The 23,676-nt window shown below is 38.7% G+C and overlaps 1 protein-coding gene across 2 annotated transcripts in view; it reads left to right on the top strand.

Moving 5' to 3' along the window:
- The window catches only part of CPQ (carboxypeptidase Q), a 414,103-nt gene that overhangs the window by 21,706 nt on the left and 368,721 nt on the right, over positions 1 to 23,676 (top strand). For both annotated transcript variants that reach the window (XM_063450306.1, XM_063450307.1), the window contains exon 2: positions 12,471 to 12,936. In XM_063450306.1, the coding sequence (XP_063306376.1) occupies positions 12,504 to 12,936 (433 nt within the window). In that variant the 5' untranslated portion in view covers positions 12,471 to 12,503. The remainder of the gene's footprint in view (positions 1 to 12,470; positions 12,937 to 23,676) is intronic.

Here is a 23,676-nt window from a genome sequence, read left to right as displayed (position 1 = left end):
AAATATGTGTGTCAGTTTAAAGTAATTACATCATGTTCTAATTGTAATTATTGCATTTCCATTTGAATACAGGGCTTATATCTGATAAATGCAATTAAATTGTTAAATTATAAATCTAAAAAAGGAAACCATTTTCTTTTCTAAAGAATTGTAATTTTATCTGGATGTTACATGTGAAATAAAACAGATTTCACAGTTTTAAATGTCACCATTATCAAAACATACAGAGAAGGTCATAGACAATAGTAGTATCATTAATGAATGTGTACAATTTTTGATCTACATAGGATAATGTTTCTTTTTTGTAACATAGACCTTTCAAAACTGTACTGTCGCTCTGTGTATGTTTTTAATCTTTGGTTATTATATGATCTGTAGCGATAAGAATGCACATACTATACAGCATCCTTATTGAGCTCCTAACATTAAAATGGCCATTACATCTAAAAACAAAGTTCATATACTATTTCCTGTCGGAGTTATCAGCTATTAAGTAATATATATATATATATATAATTTTTTTTTTTTTTTTTTAATACAAGTGATGTTTTAAACTGAATCCTGCTGAGATGTATTTACAAGGGATACTAGTCCTGTCTAATTAAAATATTAAAGGTGGGCCATTTACTTTTACAGACCAGTGAAGCTTATCATGATTTGTCCAATATATACAGCTTTCATTGACATAATGGATTCACTGTCTCGAAATACATTCCACGTGAAGGCAGGGCTCAGCCCTATAACTCATATGATACATGCACAGCACATTACATTAGGATGTGCACCCATCTAAAGTTTAGTTAAAAAATACAGATCGAAAACACGATGTTCCACATACATTTTGTTTTTGCAATATAAAGTACATGTAGAGAAAGACAGACTATTTTTTTTTTTCTTTCTAAAAATGTAAAATGCTGACCCAAACTCATGCAAAAGTGAAAATAGAGATCTAATCAAGGAAAGAGGGAGGACAATTTGACCCTACATTCGAGTGACTGGCAGACTGCTATATCTGACACGCTCCTTGTACACACCTGTGATTCTAACAATGAAAATGGCACAGAGGCCAGTTAGATAGCCTAAAGTACCAATGTATTCAAAATGGCCCGAGCCAAGCTCTACTTGTGTTTGTGTGAAAAAAACCTTGCAATATTTGAACATGATTTGAATGAGTAATTTCTTTATTAAAAAAACAACTTTTAATTTAAATTTCACCATAAATCCTATCTTTATCTATTGCCCAATTACTTTGAGCATTTTACTATAATAATAAATTCTGAAGCAGTCCAGGTTTTGAGAAATTAAATGAATCATCCTTGATGACTAGGACTATTGACTATGATGCAAGTCCGCCTCCATGCTCTTCTTTGCCCATAATTCTTCTTCTTCATCTAATTCTTAACTTTGTAGAATCATCTACATGCTTTGTGTCACAAGAATAAGTTCTAGCCCTACTCATTCATGCAAAGACCTCCATTTTCTATTCCCGTTTGCACCAATTCTTTTATTTTCCCATTGAAACCTTTTTTTTTCTTCCTATTGCTTCTGTATTTTTTTTCCCTTTTATATCCTCTTGTAACAAGACTTTTCTCAAAAAACCAAAACGCATCTTTTCAAGACTGTAGCAAAATGAATTTAAGTCCTCTACACATCTTTCTGTGTACCTTATACTTCATGGTTTGTTTGTTTTTTAACGTCTTGACTTACATCTTTTGGATATAGTCTCAGGAGTCACTCCATCAGTATGTCCCCAGCTCTCAAAGTTTTACTTTATCAAAGTCTTAATTTCAAACACCGCAAGCTGCTTCTTGACAGAGTTGACTTATTTTTTTACTTCTAAACTTGTTAAACATATCCACCCATTCCCACAAATAAAGACTTCTTCTTTTCTTTAGGGCAAGAACATGAAGTTCCATGCTTCATGGAGCCAGGACTCCATTTCACCCCTTACTTTATAGATACTACAACTCTCTGGAACATATCCAAGGATTGAGATTTTCAAGGATTGAGTTCCAGGTAACTGACCACCGTTATCATGGTTTTTCAATAGTCCGGAGACTTTGAGACTTAAACTCCTTTCAACTCCCTTGAGCTTAACAAAGTCCCAGAAAACATGTTCTTTGTACCGAGTTACATCATCATATGAAGATATATGTTTTAAGTTATATATATTTTCTTTGCAACAACTGTGAAGTGTCACAATTTGTAAAGAAACTTTACTTTCCATCAGTTTTCTTTCAACACAAAACATTTTTATTTATTTTTTATGCTAGAATTATTGCGTTTTCATAATGGAACAGAGTAGAACTTTATCCATTAGTCTTAACCAGAGTTTTTAGAATCATTCAACAATGCATCATCAAGAAGTAGGGGTGGTATAGGTAAAGAAGCTCAGATGCTAATTGTCCATATTCTTGACCTGAAGTTTCAAAGTTCATTCCATGTAGAACACATATTGACCATTATATCTTGTACTAGCAAATATAATGATCACATCCATTGTTGAATGCAGACTGGTCAGTCAAAATGTATTTCTTTTCATACAGGTCCCATTGTTTGTGTCTTTTCTCCAGCAAGGATTTTCTTTTTTTCCTTGTCCTTTCGTTTTTCAAAGGTAATTGTAGCAAGGCTTGGGCAAGTAATATGAATTATATTCTAACAATATATAGAATTGGAAAAGAGCACTATGTTGTATTGGTTTAAATGGCATTATAAATTTAAACACTGGAGATGTACGAGAACTTCGGGCTGGAAAGTTAAATGTATGAATGAAAATAAATGTGTGCCAGGGGCATTGTTGAGTTCCAAAACCATACTAGCCCATATGAAAAGGCTGCATCCAAGGCCGATCCCCAACGCTATTCTTTTTGCCCAGAAGACCTAAATCCCTCACCCCGAGTCATATCTACTGTACCCCTCATTATCTCTCCAACACCCGCTGTCTCCCATTATTCCCACCTCCTTAAAAACCCATATTTCACCAAGCCCCTCCATCTTACTCTGCCATTTAGGAGTTAGTGTTGTGGCCAGCAGGTATGTGCTAGTGTAGTGTTAGTTGCTGCCAAGCACAAAATGATAAAAGTGCTTGTATCCTGCCACCTGAAAAAAATCTCACAACTGGGAGTTTAGCACCAAAAGCCACCCCTAAAAATGCATGTGATGTGTGCCGACTGTGTATGTGCAATACAGCTATGAGCCACTTCAATTCCGACCTTGGAATTTTCCTTTAAAAATGTACTCCAGTGTTAGATATTGTCACATTTTCAATTGTGTATGTGTATCAGGTAATGGTACAGTAAGATAATGTGTTGGACTTTGGACGCGTGGATCAGTTTTAAAATATGCAGTTGAATATAATAATACAGTGATTTTATTTGTGAATGGTTTTGTAGAGAAGAGCATAAAGGAAGAGGAGGATTATACAGTGGGACCTCGGTTTACGGATTTAATGCGTTCTCCGGGACATTTCTTATTGCGAAACATTTGTAAACCGAAACGCGGTTTCCCATAGGAACGCATTGAAAAACAAATAATCCGTTCTGGAGGTCAAAAAAAAGTCAAAATAAGCTGGCATGGAAACCAACCCACAATGCAGAACACACAATAAAAGGCATGCAAATGACGAAGCTCATCTCCATACCTTTCCACAGCTTGAGAAATGCACCAAAAAGTCCCAAAACGACTGCAAACAATTTCCAGAATGGCTCCAAAACTCAATACAAAAACCACTCCAACACCTCCACACTCGACGCCACGTGCTACCCACAGGCTCCAGCATGCAGGGGGCGGTGCTATAAACCTCCCGCTGATTGGTTGTTCTGAAAAGTTATGTTAACTATTTATTTGCTGCTGGAGGTTTTCAGAAAAGAAGGTAAACCAAATATGAAGCCTCCTGTCTTGCCTTAAAATTCAAATTACATGTTCTAATCCCTGACACTTGAATCTATTTTATCTAAATAGGGATATTTAAATTGTTTTCTACATTATATATATTCCAGAGATTTAGATACTATACACCAACTAACTTTTTACTCTTAGAGGTTTATTTCAAACATAATTTCAACTTTAAATATGCTCAATGTCCTTCTAGATAAAGTTTCCATTCCTTTTTAACAGTATATTCAACACTCTCTGATTATTTCACTTTAGGTTGCACATTTCTTTTTGTGTATTTATTTAGTCGATTTTGTGTGTGTTGGCTTTCTTATAATTAATTAAGTTGATTACCTTAAAATTATGTTTTAATTGGGGATCATTTCAGTGGGGTGTAGGTTTCCCCCTACTTTAGGTGGAACTCTTAGCTAATTTGTTAATTTTTCTTTAGTTTGTATACATTGGGTTATGCCCATATTACCTCCGTAACCCATTTTCAGCAACAGTGTAATTATCTTTTATCTGGGGCTTTTTCTTTGTACATGAGTTAGCTTTGCCAAGTCCTGTATAGTTCAGTCACTGTAACTATATACTTACTGTACTAACATAAGCAACGTACTGTATCAATTTTAATTAATTATGCCTGTTCACGGGCAGATTGACCACTAAGGCAAATTGGTCATGGGCCCAGATACACATCCATGGGCCAGAGAGATTTCAGTTTAGGGAGCTAAGCAGGGCAAAAGGTAGACAACTTACCCTTTGCCTCTCTTTAATCCCTAAAAGTTGTTATCCCCTCAATATTTCCATAAAGGATGCACAAATAATGGAAAAAGTAAAATGATATTAACGTAAAAAAATATATATATATATATTTTATTCTCTCTGATTATCAATCTATGCACACAGTTACTTAATCCTGTTGTACGGCCAGATATGCATCCCGTGTTTCACATAATATGCAATTTTCACTAAATAAAAACCAAAAGAACTGGGCAAGGAAGGATTAATATGACCGATCATCAGCTTAATGCTGTGAAGAATTCAGACCATTTTTGAGACAAAAATGGTGACTTAGCCAGTAGTGGACAGTTGTATATAACAAAATTGCCACATAGTTTTTATATACTGAGCAAGGCACTATTTTTTCATGTATTCAACGCTAAAATCATGTAACACTTCCTATTTTCATTATATAAGCTTTTGCTGATGGAGCATCAGGCTTGTTTCAACTGACTGATTAAATACCTTTAAACAATCATTACTGTTCTTTTACGGATTCCACGTTAGGTTCAGTTGCTTTCTTTCACCAAGTCTGATTAATTTGTAACTGGTAGAATATGTGGGGATCAGCAGATTATCTTTCCAGTGAATTTATTTTCAAAGCTTCAGTTTCCTATTCAGAAGAAGAGGAAATCAAACAGAGGCAGCATACGGTATGCAAGTTAACGTATGTGGTCAACATGCTTCTATGTACTCCACTGCACACCAACATGTATGTCAGTATAGTATGTGTATATCATTTGTAATTTTACATAGACTTTTTTTTCTTATTAGAATATGGTTAACCTTTGTGGGTTCCCCCCCCCCCCCGAGAAATGTGCTAATTACCATAAACCCTTATGGTTGTTGAAGTGGTTGTGGTTCATTGACCGTGCATGTGTAGTGTTTCTTCTTGAAACTTTTCCAATGCAGACATTACTTTAATTTAATTGTTTGGGTGTAACTCAACCTCTGGCAGCTAACATTTGTTAGCTTTGTTCGCACAGAATAAAAAAAAAGCGTTCCATCCCCAAATTAAAGGTTTTTCTAACAAATTATTCATACACATACAAAACCTTTATTTATTAATCTAGAGTCTTCGTTTAGTTATTCTCTGATATAGTTTAATAGATATCAAATATCTGTTACATATATTTCAGTTCACTTCAAACTGCAATATTCCGTTTTGTCGGTGGACGTATGTTCATCTCCCCACTATGAAGTTGAAGCTGTTTAAAGAAACATTTTTGATAAATGCAAGCTGCAGACCTTTTTATGGAGTCATCCTCAAGTAAATTGTTTCTGAATTTGGAGAACTGAAAGAAAATAGAGTGGAAATAAATTGAAAACATTCCAGGTATTCTCTATGGAGATTTTTTTGGCCCAAATTAAATTCCAGCCATACAGCATTCCTTAGCTTTGCAGCTGGTGTTGGATATTTCTCCTGTTTCCTTTCTACGCAAAGAAACATTTTAGAGGTGGGGAGAAAAGTGATTTATCAGAACTCTAGACCACACTTCCCTAGGGAAATCTGTTCAACATATTGCATATACCTGCAAATGACACATTTTGGGTGGATCAGCTGCTATGTTGGGTCCATGACTGCAGCCCATATCTGTCAGTATCCAGCTGGGATTTATTTTCAAATTATTTGTTGCCATTCTACTATAAGAGGGGGCTATATTTTGTTTAAACTCAGTTAATTGACAAAATGGTCCCTCCTTCCAGTCACAATGGGAATGTGATGTGGGAGGCCATTGGAGGAGGGAGTTGCGATAAGAATTTTTATCTTGACTCAAATCATCAGATGTTGTAATTGTGATGAAACGCCTTCTCATATTCCACCCACAAATTATATTTTACCAAAATATTAAACAGCTTTTTAAAAAAAACACTTGGTCTCTGCTGCTCCCTATTCAACCAGGAGTCACAGAAACACAGGGGTTCGTTTACGTAAAGCACGACATTCACCGGTAGCTGGCCCCAATCAAGAATTTGAGAACCTAATAGTAAGATGAGATAATGATAAAGATCTCCTACCCTCAACCCCCCTGACATAGTAGATTGCATATACTGTACCAATAGCAATGTAGCATGTTTCTATGGGGTCTGTCTAGGCATGTGAGCTTAAAATCAATCAACCAGAAATAACTAATGTTCTATGTTAAATAATAATTGCATATCATACCTCCCAACTGTGCGTATTCATGAGGGACAGTCTCTATTTTGCGCTTACATCCTTTTGTCCTAATGTCCCTCTCTTTTAGGAGCTCACTATCAGTACCTCGAATACAAAGACAAAGAGAACTAGAATTACAGGAGTCATGTACCCCCTGGGCAGCACTCACTGCAAAACCCCAGTACATTTTTATTTTTTTTATTTTTTAGCACTTTATCTGCAAAATGTAAAATGCATTATATAATGTATTCAGGTGATCATTATCTCCAATCTGAAGTGTTCCTTTCATTTATAACAATGTCATACCTTTTTTTTATTTTTTACACCACTACAGTGCTTTTTTAACATTTTGTGCTTATTATTTAATTTATTCACTTAAACAAATATTTGGAGCATAGGTATCAGCTGTGGTTTAGAAACAGCAATGCCATGTTTTACCCTTGGCCTCACAGAGCTATCTTATTGCAGTCTGCTCATAATACGGTTTTCATCTTACAATAACATTTTATTAAAGTTTTATTTTTACACTGCTTGTTGTGCTGTTGCTTGGCAACCTCAAACCGTCTATCAACGGCAGGGAGAGCGAATTGACCACTCACTCCATCTCCTGTTGATAAAATCCATTCAAAGCATTACCGAGAGAACATGCTCACTTGATGTTTGATGAATGTCAGCTCTCCCATGACATCAGAATACCTTCATATACATTTTCTAATGCCCTACATGTGACATCTCAAAAGGGTAAAATAGTTATTGCAGTTCACTTGATTAAATATAAAGGAGAATGCAGCAGCCAACCATTTTCTTACTGTTTAAAAAAAAAAAAAAAAAAAAAAAAATTGCAGTTACTGCTTTCAATGTTTGCAATCTGTCACTGGGTTCTATCTGCCTGACAGGTGACATTTAGAATATTAAGTTTCATTAACAAGTTGGATTAATCAGCCTGCAAATATAAATATAAATGCCAAAAGTCCTGCGTTTCTTTTGTATTTTTTATTATTTGTATTCACTATTTGTATCACACAGCTAGGTTACAATGCTGCAGCCCATCCCATGTGTTCCCTATTGAGGGTTAACAAGTATATAAGGGTGTATATAAAAACAATACCCCTCTCTGTCTCAGTGGAGATATCTTTGCCAGAAGTTCATGGAAGCAAGGTAAAGGGTCAGTGTAAGACCCGCTTAGGGGGGTCTGCCTTGACGTTGGCAGGCGAGCATTCCCTCCAATGGCCATTGGAGTAACTAAATTACCTCTATTTGTCTAAATCTACATAGGGATTAAGGAGAGAGCGCAGGTAACTTTTTTCCTTTGGTTTTTACTATATGTATTAGGTGATGTGTACTGTGGTCGTTGCTGCCGCCCAGGAGTGATAGGAGTGAGTGCAGGACTTTTCTTTCTGTATTTGTATTCACTTTTTGCATCACACAGCCAGGTTACAATGCTGCCGCCCATCCCATGTGTTCCCTATTAAGGGTTAATAAGTATATAAGGGTGTATATAAAAAATACCCCTCTCTGTCTCATTAGAGATATATTTGCCAGAAGCTCAAGGAAACAAGGTGAAAGGTCAGTGTAGGACCCACCTGAGAGGTTTGCCTTGACGTGGCAGGCGGGTATTCCCTGCAATGGCCATTGGAGTAGCTAAATAACCTCTATTTGTTTTACATTTACATAGGGATTTGGGAGAGAGCACAGGTAACTTTTTTTTTCTTTTTTTTTACTATAAATATAATGCAGATTAAGGAACTGCGCACACATAAAAATACACTTTAAAATTTTACAAGGTTACTTAAAATCCCATATCTCAGCAAACATGGGGTTTCAGTTCCACAATATGACCATTTTGTGTTAAGCCCTCCACCATGCCACAGTACCCCAATATTCGTGGGTCCTACACACGGGCGACTCTATACTTTGAGAGGCCTTAGGGGAAACTCAAACATGAGCCCCCCCCCCCCCCCACTAACACCATTAGTAAAAGAAATAGGGGTTCCCTTGTGTGTGTGTGTATAAGGAGCTGCAGATATAATGAAGGGTGGGCTTGAAGCGCTGGATACAGAGAGCTAGTCTCTGTATTCATCTTCAGAGACTTGCATTGTTGCAGCTCCCTATGCCGCTGCGTTGTGAGCTCTCTGACTGTAGTTATGAGATAATTTGCAATTAAGCTAATTGTTTATGATTGTATAGCCTGGCAGTCATGTTTACATAAGTGCCAGTGTGAAAGGGTTTTTTGACACAAAAATGAAAATTTTGCTTTGACTTTTATTTTTTTTACCAAATAATAAAATTACAGATAAAAGTCATTTTCCCCACATACTCTATAATCCTTAACATGTATATTATCTTATGTTTCCCCATGCATTGTATATGTATGTAGGCATATAATATTTATGTTGCTTGCACCTTTACCTTTGCATACCACTCTCACATGACAGACAGACACACACACACACACACACACACTAATATACATACATACATATACACACTGATACATGCTTAGACAAACACAGTGATGCGCACACACACACACATTGACTAATACAGACATACAGTCACAATTTTTATTTATCTGGCTGTGTGTATTTCTGAGTGTCTGGCATTGTCTACATTTTTATGTGTCTGACAGGGAGTATCCTTGTATGTGAATGTATGTTTCTGTGAGCATGTGTATGTTTGTGCCTGAGACCATATGTGTGTTTGGTAGCTGCTTGCGGTGTTTTGTGTATATGGGGGTCTGCCTTTGGCCTTTGAGCAACTTGTTCATGGAAAAGCTATGTTTTATGACTGTCTTCAGGGGTGACTGTGACACGATGAGTAAAGGGGTAACTGTGTAAGGGTGAGTTAAACGGAGCGAGAGGGTGAGTGTGACAGAATGAGTGAGCGCAAGTATTACATGGCTGGAGGAGGGAGTGTTACAGGGTGAGGGCAGGTAAGTGTGAGCGTTAAATTGTTAATGTGACAAGGTGAATGTTTCATGGGTGGGGTAAATGTGGCATTGTTGAAGGAGTAAATGTGACAGGATTAAGTGGGTTAATTGACTGGATGAGTGTGGAAGATTGAGGGGGTGAGTTACTGTGATAGGGTAAGTGTGGCAGAGCGAGGGGAGGTGAGTGCATGTTGGTTGTAGGGAGTGAGTAGGACCGGATCAGGAGGAGTTAATGCAAGGGGCAGGATTAAGGGGGTGACAGGGTGTGGGGTGATGACACTGTGTGTGGAGGGGGGTGACTGTGTGTATGTCTCTGGGGGGGGGCGATTACAGTGTGTGTGGGTGACGGGTGGCAGAGTGAGGTAGGGAGGGAGATGGTGACAGAGTGTGGAAGGGTGGTGATAGGTGGCAGAATGAGAGATGGTGACAGTGTGGTAGGGAGTGACAGAGTGGGGGGGGCAGGTGGCAGAGTAAGTGAGGGGACAACAGGTGGCAGAGTGAGGGAGGGGGTGACACAGTGAGGGAGAGTGTGACAGGTGGCAGAGTGAGGGAGGAAAGGGATGACACAGTGAGGGAGGGGGTGACAGGTGGGATAGTGACTGAGGGTGGGGGTTACAGAGTGGGTGGCAGAGTGAAGGAGGAAAGAGATGACACAGTGAGGGAGGGGGTGACAGAGTGGGAGAAAGATGGCAGAGTGACTGAGGGAGGGGGTGACACAGTGAGGGAGTGGGTGATAGGTGGCAGAGTGACTGAGGAAGGGAGGGGGTGACACAGTGGGGGGTGGGGGGGTGACAGTGAGAGGGGTATTGCAATCTTAAAAATACCTTCCTTTTTTTTCCCTGGTGGTCCAGTGTCTTTGATCCCTGGTGGTCCGGTGGGCTGTTTCTCTATTCTCCCCTTAGAAGCAGAGAGCTAGCACTGTCTGCAGCTCTGCCGGGTGTGAGCTGAAGACTATGCAGTGTCTTGCGATCTCCAGAAGTCAGAGCGTTGCTGTGGTAATCCGTGGCAACGCTCTGATTGGCCAGAGATCACGAGATTCTGCACAGTCTGCCACTCACTGTAACATATTCCTCCTCACCTTGCAGTATGTGTGCCCAGCGGCCGTGCGTCTACAAAACTGACTCCTGCAACATGTTGATGGACTCCGGCCGCTGCGGATCCACTCCAAATAATAGCCCCATGTTGATCATGTGCGCGCATGTCCTGGGGCTGATTTTGGCCAATCAAAATTGTTAAAAGCATATTTAAATGCAATCTTACTTTCTCTCATTGCCCTGTCGTGGTTTCCCTTAGTGGTTGTCCGAGAGTGTGTTTCTGACCGAGGACCTGACAGTCTGCCCTATGGCGAGTTAGGCAGCCGCCAGACCCTATCCAGCACAAGGCCTTAGGCGGCCACCTAACTCGCCTAATAAGAGAGCCTACACCAATTCCAACGTGGGAAAAAAAATTAAATAGTGCTAATGCTGAATAAGCAAAATGTATTATAATAATCTGCTGTAAGAGCATTGTGTGTGTGTGTGTGTGTGTGTGTATATATATATATATATATATATATATATATATATATATATATATATATATATATATATATTGCAAAATAAATGTGATAAATACAATAAAAAAATAAACACAAAAAAAGGTTAAATATAAATGGTATAAATTCTATTCTATACATATATGCCGGAAGACTGTCAGTGTTATGGCAAATCTAGTTTGTAAAGCTGTGCATTTCAAACGTTTGCCATCATTGCTTTAAGGTGTAAAAGATCCCTTGTATCCATGCTTATTACAATGACTGTGTGCCATTATCTGAAATCTTGGTATTATGGGAAGCTCTCAAAATGTTTGAATTCCTTGACCTACTTGTGATGTAGACAGTCTGTTTCAAAGACTTGTGATTATGCTTTGCAGTAAGTTCAGTCCCTGGCAATTTTCTAGCACAATGCGTAGATTTTGTTTAAATATTTCTCTCTAACAGCCTATAGCTACCATGATGCTTGCTTTATGGGTGAAACACACACTCCTGGTTAACAATGACCACTTCTTTGAATTCTGTTATGTTGGAAGCCACCCTTCTTTCTCTGATGGTAACACACTGGCTTCATTGAACCAAGTGATATTTGGTATTACTCCATTCTTCCGAATATTGCATCAATGTACCAAAAGATTTTTTTTTTTACTGAAGTTAGAATTGAAAGTGAACTTCAAATTTTAAAGCCAGAGTTGCTGAACTGAAAAATCTCTGATTTGGAGACTTTTTGCCCGTTTGGATATTTTAACCTTACATTTTAAATTCACTTTCAATTCCTACTGTAAATATCATGTTAGTTTAGATGAGTAATATTTAAGTTAAGTGATAGAACCATCTGGTGGAGCTTCTCCTGCTAAGAAAGCACACTGACCAGAGACTATATTTCCAAACACCAGTGGCAGGGCAGAGCAGTGTTTGTATCGGATAATTGAGGTGGAGGTAGAATATAAATTGTTCCGTTTGAATTTTAGAAACCACTATGGATTTGCTTAACATAATTCTACCACAGTTTGTAGAAGATTTATAAGGGATATTTGTATTTTATCCAAGCATATGGTATTATGTATTTCTTATTCACATTTAAAGAAACAAAAGTCGCAAAAATGCAAATTCATTCTTTCAACCTCTAAAGTGAACATTGAACTTGTTCCGCGTGCAAAACAGTACTTCTCTAACTTTTTTTTTTTTTTAAATAGGATTTTCTTGACGGAGGGAAGTACAGAATTAAGATGAAGTTCTTTCTTTGGACAACTGTACTGATTTTATGCTTGCTGCCATCATCCTTTGGGTTTTCCTACAACCATAATAAACTTCATCCAAAAAAGTTTGAACGAATAAAGAAAGAAATAGCAAGTTACAAAGAAGTTGCTAATGCTATAATAGAACTTGCTGTTCATGGCAGTGCCCAGAACAGGTCATATAACAGACTGGCGAAGTTTGTTGACACAATAGGTAATAGAATGAGCGGTTCTGACAACTTGGTAAATGCCATTAAGTACATGTACAATGTACTTCATGAGGACAAACTACAAAATGTTTCCTTAGAACCAGTAAAAGTGCCACATTGGGAGCGCGGAGAAGAGTTCGCCATGATGCTAAAACCAAGGAACAAAAGTATTGCTATATTGGGACTTGGCAGCACCATAGGAACTCCACCTGAAGGTAAAACATTGAATTATTTAACACATTTTTTAGACACATTGTTATCCCCACAAATATTTTTCTTTGTTTTTATTTTTTCACTTAACTGAACAAAAGTACCAATATAACATTTTATTTCAGAAAATACATCTACTGTGGCTTGGGAAAAAGAAAATAAACAATTTAGTAGTAGAACTGTTTGCTTATCTCTAGGTTTATCTGTAAATCCTTGTATTATCTAATAATTTTTGTTGGCAATTCGTAACAATTGAGTTTTCCAGTCATATATGATTATTATTTATATAGCACCATCAGATTCCGTAGCACTGTACAATGGGTATATCATTGAAGGAACATTTCAGGTAGATAGATGTGGTGTTTTCACTGGGCAGATTAGGTTACAGCTGTGCTGGTTTTTTTTGCTCCAAAACTATGGTTGTATACTGTAACTTCAGTAAAATATTGACAATTAAAGTACACCACCATGAAACCCAGTGGTGTACTAAGAGAAGGGTGGCAGAAGGGTCCTTCCACACTAGGGGACACCCAGGAGGGGTGTACATAAAGCACCCACTTCCTGCACTTATTGTAGTGCACCTGTGAAGGTTCTGGGTAGAAGATTTGGATATTCTCTGCTGTATCGGTCATGGGGCTCAGAGCATCATGCAGTGTGAGTAGAGAGGGCAGGAATATGACTGAACTTTCGATAGTTCTCCTCTAGCCACTCAGTCTGCACTCTTCACAAAGGGTTTGAAGTACAGGTGATACTCTAAAAATTAGAATATCGTGCAAAAGTTCCTTTATTTCAGTAATGCAACATAAAAGGGGAAACTAATATATGAGAGACTCATTACATGCAAAGCAAGATAGTTCAAGCCGTGATTTGTCATAAGTGCAATGATTATGGCTTACAGCTCATGAAAACCCCAAATCCACAATCTCAGTAAATTAGAATATTGTGAAAAGGTGCCATATTCTAGGCTCACAGTGTTCCACTCTAATCAGCTAAGTAAGCCATGACACCTGCAAAGGGTTACTGAGCCTTTTAATGGTCTCGAAGTCTGGTTCAGTAGGAATCACAATCATGGGGAAGACTGCTGTCCTGACAGTTGTGCAGAAAACCATCATTGACACCCTCCATAAGGAGGGAAAGCCTCAAAAGGTAATTGCGAAGGAAGTTGGATGTTCCCAAAGTGCTATATCAAAGCACATTAATAGAAAGTTATGTGGAAGGGAAATGTGTGGAAGAAAAAGGTGCACAAGCAGCAGGGATGACCGCAGCCTGGATGGCCGCAGCCTGGAGAGGATTGTCAGGAAAAGGCCATTCAAAAGTGTTGGGGACTTTCACAAGGAGTGGACTGAGGCTGGAGTCAGTGCTTCAAGAGCCACCACACACAGACGGATCCTGGACATGTGCTTCAGATGTCGTATTCCTCTTGTCAAGCCGCTCCTGAACAACAAAAATTGTCACAAGCATCTTTGCTCAGTGGTCCAAAGTCCTCTTTTCTGATGAGAGTAACTTTTGCATCTCATTTGGAAACCAAGGACCCAGAGTCTGGAGGAAGAATGGAAAGTAACATACTGCAAGATGCTTGAAGTCCAGTGTGAAGTTTCCAGTCTGTGTTGATTTGGGGAGCCATGTAATCTGCTGGTGTTGGTCCACTGTTCTTCATTAAGTCCAGGGTCAACGCAGCCATCTACCAGGAGATTTTGGAGCACTTTATGGTTCCTTCTGCAGACGAGCTTTATGGGGATGCTGACTTCATTTTACAGCAGGACTTTGGCACCTCCCCAAACTGCCAAAAGCACCAACGCCTGGTTCAATGACCATGGGCTTACTGTGCTTGATTGGCCAGCAAACTCGCCTGACCTGAACCCCATAGAGAATCTATGGGGCATTGCCAAAAGAAAGATGAGATGATACCGAACAATGCAGAAGAGCTGAAGTCTGCTATTGAAGCATCCTTGTCTTCCATAACACCTCAGCAGTGCCACAGGCTGATAGCTTCCATGCCACGTCGCATTGAGGCAGTAATTGCTGCAAAAGGGGCCCAAACCAAATACTGAGTCCATATGCATGCTTATACTTTTCAGAGTTCCGATATTGTTCTATGTACACTTCTTGTTTTATTGATTGCATGTAATATTGTAATTTACTGAGATTGTGGATTTTGGGTTTTCATGAGCTGTAAGCCATAATCATCGCACTTATGACAAATCACGGCTTGAACTATCTTGCTTTGCATGTAATGCATCTATCTCATATATTAGTTTTCCCTTTTACGTTGCATTACTGAAATAAATGAACTTTTGCATGATATTCTAATTTTTCGAGTATCACCTGTACATCTGAAAAATAGAACTCTTGGCACAAAAATGCTTGGGAATGATTATCTTCAAACTAGGTGGCAACATGTTCTTACCTCAGTTCAGAAGCAGTTGGAAATTCTCCATGAACTGAATGAGTGCATCTAAACTTGATTTTGATGGTGGTGATGGGAATCTCACAGCATAAACCAGGCAACCTTCAGCACTCCAAAAGTTGTGAACTACATAACCCCTGATGCTTTGGCAGCACTATGGCTGTAAGAGCATTATGGGAGATGGAGTCCATAACACCTGGAGGGCCGAAGGTTGCCTAGTCCTGGCGTAGAGAATTTACGAGAGAAAGCTGGAGTTCTGTTGGACTTAACTCAAATTCCTTTTCATTTTCTCCATATTTAAGCTGTTTTAAACAGCTAAAATATAGTATGTTTGTAGTAATAATTCATATTTTGTGTGATAAAAATATAAGACAATCAAACAAAAAAAATGTATAAGTATAACTTCTAAAACAATGCAATTGAAGATACAAGCATGGGGATGACAACATAGTACAGTGATTATTATTCTTGGCACTTCAGATGTTTGCGAACTGTATTTCCCATGATGCTTAGCCTAAGGCTATCTGAGCACCCGGGGAAATGTAGTTGAGAGGCCTCAGCAGTGAAGGTTAGCTATTGGTGGTACATAGTTTATTCACAAACTCCCTTCGTAATAACGAATACCATATCTTTGCTGTCTTACTGATGAACATTCTTTGGTTAAATTGTTTTCATACCGAATCACGCTTGGTGTACTCCTATTATTTGCACAGACTGTGGAAGAAAATAATGAAATTCTTCTCATTCTAACCTTTTCTGCATTTATATTCTATGCAGGTTCAGTACTCATGGTGATACAGCTGTGCTACTATGTGTAATGGCCAAATGATATCTTCACTTGTATCTAATGTCTTCATTATACTGCACATAAAAAAATAGCAGGTCTTCTTTTTTTTTGTCTGCAGAATGAAATGTATAACAATACAATGACGATTAACAAATTACCAAAAACAGAACATTTTTATTATTTTATCTAAGCGGGCTATAGTAAGTAAAGATAAAATACCACTTCTGCCTAGATCTGACTGTATTTTTGTGTGGAGGTGATAAAATTACCACTTCTGCCTAGATCTGACTGTATTTCTGTGTGGAGGTGGCTATTTTTTTTTTTTTTTCAATAAGTATTTTATTGATCAGTTTTTCGGGAAAAGGGATACAGAAAGAAAAAAAGGGGGGGAGGGGGGGGGGGGGGGGGAACATACACTTATATATGCGTGTCTCACATAAGAGGGTACCACCAGTGTGGTATAGGTACTCATAATATTGGTTCATTACATTGTGAACACAAGTTTTGTGTACTACACAAAAGTACACTTCTGTTTTCAAATGACAATAGTACACACAAGTACACTACTACATTCTCTCTCTCTCTCACTCACACACACACACTCCATACAAAACAAGCTTACATTCAAACACACAACCACTGCACAGAGCTAAATACAATCCTGCAAGAATGGCAAATGGTACATTCCCAGCTGGCAAAGCATTGTGGAACTTGTACGAAAAAAAAGTCTTGCACCAGGTCCCCCTCTCTATTCCGTCACTGATATCAACAGCCAATCAGTCTGTTGTTTGCAGAATAGCTTCCACCATTCCACTTTTTTCGTTATCTGATAATGCTCTGTGACCCGTGTTGGTTTTTATTTTTAAGTTAGTCTGACTTTTTGCAAGTCACATGCTCTCATAATACCGGGTTCAAATATGTGAGCCACAAACCATTTAATTATGCAAGTAACCCACAGTGTACATCAGCACATCTAGCCTAATACAAACTGCTGTCAGCAGAAATAGACATAAATAAATCATACCAGCAATACGACAGCTCCTAATGCATCTTGCGTCCTGACTGTCTCCTGTCACTTTTACAATAGAACTCATTTATATTACAGTATTATTTTCTTGATGTATATGCAATATGTGAAGGCCAATATAGTATTGTAAATTTAACTATACTTTGAATTTAATATAAAACGCATAAGTGTGTCGGTGTCCCAAGTGTCTCTTTGAAGTACAACTGTAAAATTATTTATTAATTTATGTAAAAAGTATTTGCATTTTTGGCCCTGTATTTTATTTTTTTGGAGGGGAGGCGGTTTGTTAAATGTACATCTTTTTGAAATTTCGTTTTTTTATTACACCCTGGTTTTGCCTTTGTTTGAGCATAAGAGCTGCTTACATCCCATTCTAATCTGTTGTTCACCTTATCAGGATAGAAGCAATAACTGCTGCAAGAGAGACTGTGGTTACTTTACATAGGCTACATTACATGGGAGTTTATTTTGATTACCATTGCATGTCTACTTATTGCCCATCACTTCAGAACTAGAATTGGGTTTACTTGGGACTCTAATCCAGTGGGAAGGCATTTGGCCTTTTAAATTGCAAAGAAGTAAACAAGTTTTTAACAGGAGATGGGGGCCTCAAATATGCGTACACAAATATGTGCACAAGTTTTCATATATTTTTGATGGACTTGGAGATTAATTTTTGTCTGAACGGAAATTCATCCGAATGTGGGCCTATGAGGCCATCGGTTGTATTCCTAAACTCCAAGCCAAAATGTAACCAAATCGCAAACCACTCGAAAAGCGTAAAGTTTTGATTAGTGATTGGGACTTCCACCTTTGACACCAAAAAAGAGAGAATTGATGAGGAAAAAAAGATTTATGGCTAGAGGACAGTAAATAACTATTTATTTTTATTCACACATCAGGAGAAGTGAGGAAGTGAGCAATACAAGGAAGAATTGGGCAGTAAGAAAAAAATATCTCTATCTAATACATAGTTACATAGCTGAAATGAGACATGTCCATCCAGGGGCGTACCTAGAGCATTTGGCACCCGGGGCGGACCCAGAGTGTGGCACCCCCCCCCCCCCCATAATAAAAATGTAAGAAAACACCCACATATTTTTTCAATATTTTCAATACCAGTGCTTTTGTAGAAAGGGGCTGGTGAGAACCTTCTAGAAAACTCCTGCCCTGCCCCGCCCCTTTCTACAAAGCCCCTTGTCTCGCCCTTCATATAAAAACCCTGCACCCCGATCACATAAATTTCATTCACTCCCTACACATAAAAAACCCTGCACACCCCCTTAATAAAAAACCCTGCACACCCCCTTAATAAAAAACAAAAACGTACACAACCCCTCTTAATAACAAAAAACCTGCACACCCCCCTTATAAAAACCCTGCACACCCCCTTAATAAAAAACAAAAATCTGCAGTGCACATCCTCCCTTAATAAATAGAATACTGCAACCCCCTTAATCAAAAAAACCCTGCACCCCCATTAAACCTCCCCCTTTAATTCTTTAATCAACAGCCCCCTTAATTAATACACCCCCCCTTAATTAATACACACCCCCCCTTAATTAATACACACCCCCCTTAATTCAACACCCCCCTTAATTAATACACCCCCCTTAATTAATACACCCCCCTTAATTAATCTACACCCCCTTAATTAATACACCCCCTTAATTAATACACCCCCTTAATTAATACACCCCCTTAATTAATACACCCCCTTAATTAATACACCCCCTTAATTAATACACCCCCTTAATTAATACACCCCCCTTAATTAATACTCACTTCCCCCTTAATTAATACACCCCCCTTAATTAATACACCCCCCTTAATTAATACACCCCCCTTAATTAATACACCCCCCTTAATTAATACACCCCCCTTAATTAATACACCCCCCTTAATTAATCCACACCCCCCTTAATTAATCCACACCCCCCTTAATTAATCCACTCCCCCCTTAATTAATCCACTCCCCCCTTAATTAATCCACTCCCCCCTTAATTAATCCACTCCCCCCTTAATTAATCCACTCCCCCCTTAATTAATCCACTCCCCCCTTAATTAATCCACTCCCCCCTTAATTAATCCACTCCCCCTTAATTAATCCACTCCCCCTTAATTAATCCACTCCCCCTTAATTAATCAATACACCCCCTTAATTAATACTCACTCCCCCCTTAATTAATACACCCCCCTTAATTAATCCTCACTCCCCCTTAATACACCCCCCTTAATTAATACTCACTCCCCCCTTAATTAATACACCCCCTTAATTAATACACCCCCCTTAATTAATACACCCCCCTTAATTAATACACCCCCCTTAATTAATACACCCCCTTAATTAATACACCCCCTTAATTAATACACCCCCCTTAATTAATACACCCCCCTTAATTAATACACCCCCTTAATTAATACACCCCCCTTAATACTCACTCCCCCCTTAATTAATACACCCCCCTTAATACTCACTCCCCCCTTAATTAATACACCCCCCTTAATACTCACTCCCCCCTTAATTAATACACCCCCCTTAAGTAATACTCACTCCCCCTTTAATACACCCCCTTAATCAATACACCCCCCTTAAGTAATACTCACTCCCCCTTAATCAATACACCCCCCTTAAGTAATACTCACTCCCCCTTTAATACACCCCCTTAATCAATACACCCCCTTAATCAATACACCCCCCTTAATCAATACACCCCCCTTAATCAATACACCCCCCTTAATCAATCCACTCCCCCTTAATTAATCCACTCCCCCCTTAATTAATCCACTCCCCCCTTAATTAATCCACTCCCCCCTTAATTAATCCACTCCCCCCTTAATTAATCCACTCCCCCCTTAATTAATCCACTCCCCCCTTAATTAATCCACCCCCCCTTAATTAATACACCCCCCCCTTAATACACCCCCCTTAATTAATACTCGCTCAAACCTTAATTAATACACCCCCTTAATTAATACTCACTCAAACCTTAATTAATACACCCCCCTTAATTAATACTCACTCAAACCTTAATTAATACACCCCCCTTAATTAATACTCACTCAAACCTTAATTAATACACCCCCCTTAATTAATACTCACTCAAACCTTAATTAATACACCCCCCTTAATTCTCACTCCCACCTTAATTAATACACCCCCCTTAATACACACTCCCCCCTTAATTAAACCTCCCTCCCCCCTTTAATTAATTTAGCCCCATCACATAAAATGACTACTTACATTTTATTGATGCCTTGACCGACTGGGTGCCTCACCGCCCGGATCCTTCCGCTGAAGATCCGTGAAGGCGGGCTGACGCCGCGGCCCGCAACACTCCTCCCCTTCTCATCCATGTAAGTCCTGCCGGGCCGCAAAGGTGCTGCGGCTGTGCGCAGCGTAATGATGGGGGCCGGGGGGGTGACACATGACACCGGACGTCATGGCACCCCCCTAGTCAGTGGCACCCGGGGCGGGTCGCCCCCCCCGCCCCCCCTTTAGTACGCCACTTTGTCCATCAGGTTCAGCCCTTCCTGCATTTTTGATGTTAATCCAAAAGAAGGAAAAACAAAACAAAAAAACTTGAAGCAAACCAATTTTGTAACAACTAGGAACAAATTCCTTCTTGACACTAGAATGTCAGTCATATCTCTCCTTGGATGAAAAAGCTATTACCCCACTAATTAGAAATAATATCCCTGTTTTTGGAAGTATTTATCCAATTGCTGTTTAAACATCTGTATGGACTCTAATAAAACCACCTCTTCAGGCAGAGAATTCCACATCCTTATTTTTCTTGCTGTAAAAACCCTTTCCTATGGCATTGACTAAATCTCCTTTCTTCAAGTCTAAATGAGTGACCTCATGTCCTATGTATAGTCCTGTCTATGAATAGATTTCCAGACAATGGTTTGTATTGGCCACGAATATATTTGTATAATGTTATCATATGCCCTCTGAGGCACTGTTTCTTTAAACTAAAGAGATTCAAATTTGTTAACCTTTCTTCATAACTAAAATGCTACATTCCTGTTATTTATTTGTAGCCTATCTCTGCACTTTTTTTTCTACTGCCACAATATCCTTCTTTTGAACTAATGCCCCAAATTGCATAGCATATTCAAGGTGTGATTTTTAAAGAGGCAAAATTATATTTTCATCACAAAAAATGAATGTCCCTATTTATACATTACAATACCGTACTGGCCTTAGCAACTGCTGATTGACATTGCACATCATTGCCTTGTTTGACTATAACAATTCACAAATCTTTATTGTGTGTTATCACTAATTCACTACTATTTAGGGTATAAGTTGCTTGTGCATTATTTACTCTGAAGTGCATAACTTTGCATTTCTCTACATTACATTTTATCTGCTATTTGAATGCCCAGTCCCACAATCTATCTAAATTGCTCTGCAGTAAAACAATACCCTGCTCAAATTGTATTACATTACAGATTGTTGTCATCAGCAAACACTGAAACATAGCTTTCAATGCCTATTTCAAGATAATTTATAAATATGTTAAAAGTGGTCCCAGAACAGAAGATTGAGGAAAACCACTTTTTTTTTTTTTTTTTACCATTAAAATTAATGACAACTCTCTGTACTTTATCTTTAAGCCAATGTTCTACCCAGGAACATGAATTTTCATCTAGACCAGGGGTTCAAAACAGTGTCCTCAAGTACCACCTAACCGTCCAGGATTCAGGGATTACTCTGTGTCTAAAGTGTTTTTTTTTTCTCTGTCTAAAAACACCTTAGAGACCACTGGGTAATCCCTAAATCTTGGACTGTTAGGGGATACTTCAGGACTGAGTTAGGAACCACTGATCTAGACCAATTTCTTAGTTTGAACAGTAACCTATTGTGAGGAACCATAATAACGCCTTGGCAAATTCCAAGTAGATCATATCCACTGCAATACTCAGATCTATACCTATTCTTCATAGAATGCAATTAGGTTAGTTTGACATGACCTGTGTTTCATAAAACCATTCTAATTATTACTAATAACTAATGAATATTATCCCCTAATAACCCTTCAAATACTTTCACAGCCACAGAAGTTAAGCTCACATGTCTATAATTTCCAGGGAAGATGTTGAACCCTTTTTAAAAGTAGGAAACACAATTGCATTTCTCCAGTCCTTCAGTACAATTCCTTAAATAAAATCATTTTGAAACACTAGAAACAGAAGTTCACTTATTTACACATTTAGCTCTTTAAATACATGTAGATGAATACCATCAGGCCCTGGAGCTTTGTTTACATTAACGTTCTTTAGTTGCTGCAGAACCTTATCTTGAGTCATCCAATCACAATTTTTCTGCAAGTTTTTTGCAGCAATCCTTTGCTTCTCTCTTGCTGTAGGATCCTCCATAATATATACTGAGGAAAAATAGTTATTTAAAATTTCTACCTGTAACGGATCGACGGGCACCCCGACTGGGTACCTCCATTGAAGGATGCTCCTAGCGCTTCCTGAGGACTCCCAGCATTGCAGCAGACACCACAACCACCGAACCGGAGAAGCATACGAATGCTCTCAAGCATATGAATGCTGTAAACAGCTGAACAGGAAAAGCATACAATTAGCTTACGCTCCTGGCAATCAGCATACAATCCAATTCCCCCAATAACACGACAACACTTCGTTTTGAGGTCAAGCAGAACTGACTACTGGCACATACAGCCTCTTTTATTCACAATCTACACACACAGTACTGCCCACAGGGTTTTACAGACCAACCAATAACACACGTACATTACACTTCCAGCAATTATACACAAAATCCTCCCCTCTGCCTGTGATATAATTACGGTACACAATGGGTTAACATAATTATCACAAGCAGGAAAATACAGTTTTTATACATGTACTATAACTTTAAAAATATTCGTCCAATCTTCATAAATACAATTACATATTCAGAATCTTCACACTTTAAACATAAACCCTCAAAAATCAGACAAATCCATCCAGTAGATCAAAAGATAGCTGGGAGTCCTTTATGACCGACCGCAAGCACATTTTCCTGCCCAAAACAGTTCCATAGATTTGGGCTGTGCGGTCGGTCTATGTTACACAGAAAAATGACTAAGTCCCATTCGAATGCACGAACGGGGCCGTTCGTGCATTTAGCTTAGTATAGCAGTGAGTTCAAACTGCCGAACGGGACTTAGTCTCTGTAGCTGAAAACGGAGTGTAGGAGAAGGTAAGGGTCAGCGGTGTTCGTCCGCCGCCACGTGTTCGTTTGTCGAATGGCGGCTACTTCGGCACTTCGGCTGCATCTGAAGTGCCAATTTAAAGCTGCAGAATACCAATTCAATTTAAAGGGGCAGCAAGTCTTTTAAAATCCAATCTGCTAAAATAGTCTTTAACAGGCAATATCTTCCAGGGGCCATAGTCTTAAAGGGGCATTGTTCCCAAAAGTCAGTCCCCAGATGGTTCTTAAAGGGCCAGCAGCATAATAAAATAAAATATGACCAAATCTGTTATTTCAAGGGCCAAACCTC

The sequence above is a fragment of the Pelobates fuscus genome, chromosome 4 (genome assembly GCF_036172605.1).
Source record: "Pelobates fuscus isolate aPelFus1 chromosome 4, aPelFus1.pri, whole genome shotgun sequence".
NCBI lineage: Eukaryota > Metazoa > Chordata > Amphibia > Anura > Pelobatidae > Pelobates > Pelobates fuscus.
The sequence above is the reverse complement of the archived record's forward strand: the minus strand, read 5'-3'. Positions and strand labels throughout refer to the sequence as shown.